General features: G+C 38.0%; 2 protein-coding genes across 2 annotated transcripts; one reads left to right on the top strand and one right to left on the bottom strand.

The window, feature by feature from the left end:
* The first annotated feature begins 231 nt into the window (after positions 1-231).
* LOC140888672 (secreted RxLR effector protein 161-like) lies at positions 232-921 on the top strand. The gene has a single exon (XM_073296370.1). It carries the CDS (start codon positions 232-234, stop codon positions 919-921), a length of 690 nt encoding a protein of 229 aa, XP_073152471.1.
* Positions 922-3,295: 2,374 nt separating this feature from the next.
* On the bottom strand, positions 3,296-5,742 carry LOC140890984 (28 kDa ribonucleoprotein, chloroplastic-like). Its single transcript, XM_073299182.1, has 4 exons — positions 5,331-5,742; positions 4,434-4,535; positions 3,850-4,134; positions 3,296-3,580 (listed from the first exon to the last, which is right to left on the bottom strand). The coding sequence occupies exons 1-4, from the start codon at positions 5,694-5,696 to the stop codon at positions 3,518-3,520; spliced, it is 816 nt and encodes a 271-aa protein (XP_073155283.1). The 5' UTR covers positions 5,697-5,742; the 3' UTR covers positions 3,296-3,517.
* Between the last annotated feature and the right edge of the window lie 267 nt (positions 5,743-6,009).

Below are 6,009 nucleotides of genomic sequence, written 5' to 3'. Positions count from 1 at the left end.
TTAGATGACAAGGTGATTTTTTCCGTGTTATATGTGGATGACATCCTACTGATTGGAAATGATGTGGGGGTGATGACATCTGCTAAGAGATGGTTGGCTCAACATTTTGATATGAAAGACTTGGGAGAAGCAAATTTTGTTCTAGGTATCTAGATCCTTCGGGATAGGAAGAACAGGCGGATTGCCTTATCTCAAGCTTCATACATTGATAAAATATTGGTGAGATATGCAATGGAAAATTTCAAGAAAGGTCAAACACCTTTTAGACATGGAATTCACTTGTCCAAGGACCACAATCCTAAGACTCAAAGTGAAATAGAATACATGAAAAGAGTTCCATATGCTTCGGCTGTAGGAAGTCTTATGTATGCTATGCTATGCACTCGACCAGATATTTGTTATGATGTTGGGATTGTTATTAGATATCAGTCAAACCCAGGACCAGAGCATTGGACTGCTGTAAAGAATATTCTCAAGTATCTTCGTCGAACTAGAGGGAATATGCTTGTTTATACAGCTTCTGAGTTGGCACCTGTGGGATATACTGATTCTGAATTTCAAGCTGACAGAGACTCTCGTAAGTCTACATCAGGATCTGTGTTCACATTGGGTGGTGGTGCCGTTATTTGGAGGAGTATCAAGCAATCTTGCATTGCTGATTCCACTATGGAAGCGGAGTATGTGGCGGCTTGTGAAGCAGCAAAAGAAGCCGTTTGGCTGAAAAAGTTTTTGCTCAGCCTCGAGGTTGTTCCTTCTGCATCAAATGCCATTACTTTATACTGTGATAACAGTGGTGCAGTGACAAATGCAAAAGAACCCAGAAACCATCAACGTGGAAAACACATTGAACGAAAGTATCACTTAGTGAGAGATATCGTTCAACGAGGGGATGTGACCGTGTGCAAGATAGCATCTGCTTAAAATCTTGCTGATCCGTTTACTAAAAGCTTACCTGCTAGAGCTTTTGAGGAACATATTCAAAATATGGGAGTGTTGGACATGTCTCATTTACTCTAGGGCAAGTGGGAGAAGAATGTTTAACAGTATTTGCCCATCGAGTAATTTCTCATGTATTATGACATTTTGAAATTATAATAATGTTTTATTTATTTATTCTTAAATAAATTGTTTTGAGCAATGAATATGTTCATTGAATTGTTGTATTATTATAAATTGAGTGTTTATGTTGTTAAATACAGAAAGATTCAATTTATAATTCAATTTATATTTTTAATGTCCACGATCGGAAAATAAATAGGGACAAATTATTTTGATTATGTGATTCCAATAATCTCATAAAACAGGATCATGATTGTTTCACGTATTTAACACGAATTAATTAATTTATCACACAAAAGAATTGAGATTTCAAGGAGCGTGCTTTACGTTGGCTTGTCTGCAACAGATGTGCAACTCAGCGCTTCAAACCTTCAAGCCTTTTCTGGTGTTCTCTCAACGTTGGAATCTCTTACCCTTTCGCGAGGTTCTTTCATGAAGTGGATGAGAAGTTGATGCATGATTTGATTAGGATTAATGTCGAGGGTACCACGAGAGTGACTCAGGCTGTTTTGCCCGGGATGGTTCAGAGGAAAAGGGGAGCTATTTTGAATATGGGATCCGGTGCTGCTGTTGTCATTCCTTCTTATCCTCTCTATTCTGTTTATGCTGCCACCAAAACGTAAGCACTTTCTTTTGTTTTTAATATTTATTTTAAATGCTTTTGTTTTGTGAATCCGATATGCATATGGAACAGTTGTTTTGATTCCATAGTTTTAGGTGGTGAAGGTTTTCTTTATGACTAATGCTGGAAACATGTAAATATTTCATTGCATTGCAAGTCTAATTAAGAACCTGAAAATTTCCTGACAAGTTAATCTGAGCTTGAAGTAGGGATATGACTGATTTAAGCTATTGATGGTTCATGGTTGGTTTTAGTAGTCAAGGAAATCACTGTGGAAACTCAGATTCTATCAGCTGTGTATATTTGAATTGTATCTTCAAGTTGTGTTGCGTGATATCCTTGTTTAACATGTAGTTATAATGGGATTAATGAGATTAATTCACTCTGTTCATAATACTAATTCTGAATGAGATTGGTTTCCGTCTCTCAGTTATGTCGACCAGTTCTCAAGATGTCTCTATGTGGAATACAAGGATAAGGGAATTGATGTGCAGTGTCAGGTACATTCGGTTTCCAGATCAAGTTTATGTCATTGATATGATTATCATCTGGTTGATTTAGGATTAAAATTAATTTTTCTGCATCTTGCTTTTCTTTAAATCATCAATGTTCTCTCAAAAAAGTAATCTTCTGTCAATTATATGAAATGGCGAAGTGTTTTAGTCCTGCACCGGAGGGAAGTAGATTTGATGGATTAACTTCAAACCGATCTTCTTCAATCTAAGCACAGCTTTGAACTTTATCCACTTCACGAGCTAATGTAGTAGAGCTAATGTAGTAACTGGATCATGCATATGGAACTTTGGGGAATAAACAAGATTAGGTGGTAGCCTTGTAGGGTCGTCACTCGTCACTGCATGTTACATGCATGAAATTTTTGAGTGAATTGGCATTTTCTTTGCTAGTTTGCAAGAATTCTGTTTTGCTGGTTTATGTAGTTGTTTTTGAACTGGGCTTTTGTTGTGTACTCTAATCTGCAACTATAAATATAAGGATATAATGTATCTCATCATACACGGAAAGGAACGATCTTCTTTCTCTATTTATTTGACTTTTTTATGGGTTTGTAAATTTCGGGATTTTTTTTTCATTTGTTAAAATTTGAAGTCTTATTTTGGCTCCAAAATCATCAACACCCCCGGAATATCTGAGATAGATACTTTCTTTGGTGGCAAGTTGATATTTTTAACAATTAGAAATTTGAACAATAATTCACCCTTGAGTCGACCATCCTGCAGCCGTTTCTGATAGATTTTCAAATTGCAATTATAATAGGATATGGTGGAGTTCGTGCCATGCGCTGTGCCTTGTAATATTAGTAGGAGGTTTAATTGGTACAAAGTAGAGTCGTCAATCTTGGTTGACTTGTTGGCTCAGCTTTTCTTCAGACAATTTAATTGGGCTTTGAAAGATGACCGAGTTTTCATCTATTTGAAAGAAATATGTTGCCTCTCATGCCTGCCCGCGGGTGCACCCCCTTTCCTTGAGGCCGGACCCCTCTGCAAGGCATCCTGCCAAATGTGCCAATAGTTCTGAAAATTATAGCTAATGGAAAATTTAGGGATGAGAATTTTTTGGCATCCGTTGTTAGGAGTCGAGCATACAAGTATAGGATATCACGACTAGTCATAGTTGCATTTCAAATAATCTTTTGTTCACACTTCACAAATTTAAAAAAAAAACATATAAACACTCATATGACAATGCAATTTAGCTTCTTCTTCTTTTTTTGGAGCGAATAGAGGGTATAAGGGGTTTAAAATCTCAAGTCTCGTAAGGTGTTTGATTGAGCCAAGAATCACAAATTATGTACCAACCAAAGGTAAAATATTTGAATCAGAAGGAGCGTCTGGGCCTTTCCTCGGCAATATTCACTCTAATTGCCCTGCCTCCCAAACTCTGCATCGCAAAAGTACAGTCGCCCAAGTTAGAAGATTAAAATTTCACAAGACATAAACTCGTCAATAGAATTTGATTCTTTCTAGGTGACCCAATCTGAGTTATGCAAAACAGAATTGAACCCTGAAATTTAATCGAGCACAAAATAATGGAAGCATTTGAAGGGACTGTAAATCTTGGCCAAAAATATTTTTCTCACCAAAAGAACTATAAACTTCAATTTGAAAGCAAATTTAATTTGAAGTCATAAATGTGAACATAACAATTACCTGTCCATCTAGAGCGGCTATGGCGTCGTTGAGTTCCGTCTCAGTTGACATCGTTACAAAACCAAACCCACGTGACCGGCCAGTCTCTCGATCATACACGACACGAGCATCAACCACTTTTCCGTGTTCACTAAACACCTCCTCCAACTTAGCATTATCCACTTGCCATGGCAAGTTACCAACATACATTCTGAATGAAACACGCTCGACGAGTCTAGGACTTTTTTCGGGTTGTGAACCTCTAGGAGCAGCCTTATTTACGGTCAGAACTCTTCCATTAATATCCTAAAGCATAACAGGATCCAACATATCACCTTAAATGAAGCATTTCTAGAAATTGACACCAAAGTAAGCACATAAAACTTCATATACAGAATCAAGTAATCGAGAAATAATTGAACTCTTGGGGCTAATGTTCAATGACAGAAAAGATTTGCAGTTTTTCGATGAATATGTAACCCATTACTAGGAGCCTAAACTAAAGCAGGATGCTACAAACGTGAGCAAGTTGCCAAGTTCATACGCACCACCATGGAGAATCCTAGAGGAAAATTAGGACCAAATAAACAATAAAAAAAACTTACATAACCATTGAACAACTCAACGGCCTTTTCAGCTTCTTCCACAGAACTCATAGTCACAAATCCGAATCCTCTACTTTGATCCGTCTGCCTATTATATATAACCTACGATGACATGAACATATAATAAGGTGGCACATTCAATTTTTCATTCACACCTTCATAACCATATAACAGCGTGAGAAAGATAACATATTTTAAGCATACTATTCCGTTCAATAAATTTTTACAACCTTTATCTCGTTTTCAACTATTGTTATTGCAACTCAATTTTAATGTCAACAATTAAACACAGCTAGGATTAAGCCCACAAGGGGCCAAGAGTTCAAGGTTCCAAATTGGTTTTTTCGCCACCAGAGTCCAGATTTCTCGGAATGAAACTACGAGCAGCATGCTATGGCTTGAGGGGCAATTTCACATACTTGAAGAAAAGCAATAATTGGATTTTTAGAAAAAATAAATATCAAATATAATTTTTTTTTTGTTTTTGACCAAGGGATGTCTGTGGACTATGATAGGTTCACCCATGCACGATTTAACTCAAAGAAATATAAGCTAAACATCCAATGTTTTAAATTGATGGTTATGAAGCCCATTATTCTTTGGTGCAAGCATTTTTTCCATCCATGCATAAAATTACTCCGAAATTATAATTTTCAAAGTTCAATTTATAATCATAAACAGATTTTAGTTCGTCCATTTTTCACGCGTGGCTTTAGCATCCTTGAGATGATTGAAGGATGGTTTTTGAGGTTCTGAGCATCATTAACCAAACAATGCAACAGGAATAGAACAATGAGACCATGCCTAGTAAAAGCTAAGAAAAATCCACAGCAATATTCCAAAGAAACAACCAGGCCAAGAAAACTAACACAAAGCTCAAAGGCAGAATCTTTATACCTCAGAGATCTCCACAACCCCAGCTTGATCAAAAATCTGAGCCAATTTCTCACTGTCAATGTCGTAAGGCAGATTCCCGACGAAGAGCTTAGCCTCCTCAGAAGGCTCGGGGAAAGAATCCTCCTCCAAACCTCCTCCGTCACTTTCCACGCTATCCTCTTCTTGTTGAGCCCAGTCTGAAGTCTGGGCAACTAATGGGGCAATCTTTGCGGGTGAACTCCTGGATTTGAGCGAAGCCCATATCGTGGAATTGTGGATTTGCCTGAGAGATAGGGGTTGGGTGGATGTGGTGAGATGAATTTTGGGCACAGCGGTGGCGCCGCAGCATTCCAGCAATTTCAGATGAGGGGCATTTGCAGACGTCATAGTCTCTGGAGTGAGACAGGAGGCAAACTTGCAGATAAGAAATTTCGAACCGCAATAATCGCCAGGAAAATGGGAGCTAACTCTAGAGGTCGGGTCGGGTCGGGTCAAGCATCAAATCATTCAGTCCGGTAAAATAACAAGTTGAAGGCTTGAAATTTGAGGCCCACGAATAGGACCACTTTATGTGAGTCCAAATATAGCATTTATACCTGGACTCTCCTGCCGCGTTGACTGTAAATGGACACTGGGCCTAGATTTGAGAAGAATTTAGTAACAGATCCAATCACAAAGCTGGCCCAAATCTAGTATCTTG

The sequence above is a fragment of the Henckelia pumila genome, chromosome 3 (assembly GCF_033568475.1).
Source record: "Henckelia pumila isolate YLH828 chromosome 3, ASM3356847v2, whole genome shotgun sequence".
In the NCBI taxonomy this organism is placed as follows: Eukaryota; Viridiplantae; Streptophyta; class Magnoliopsida; order Lamiales; family Gesneriaceae; genus Henckelia; species Henckelia pumila.
The sequence above is the reverse complement of the archived record's forward strand: the minus strand, read 5'-3'. Positions and strand labels throughout refer to the sequence as shown.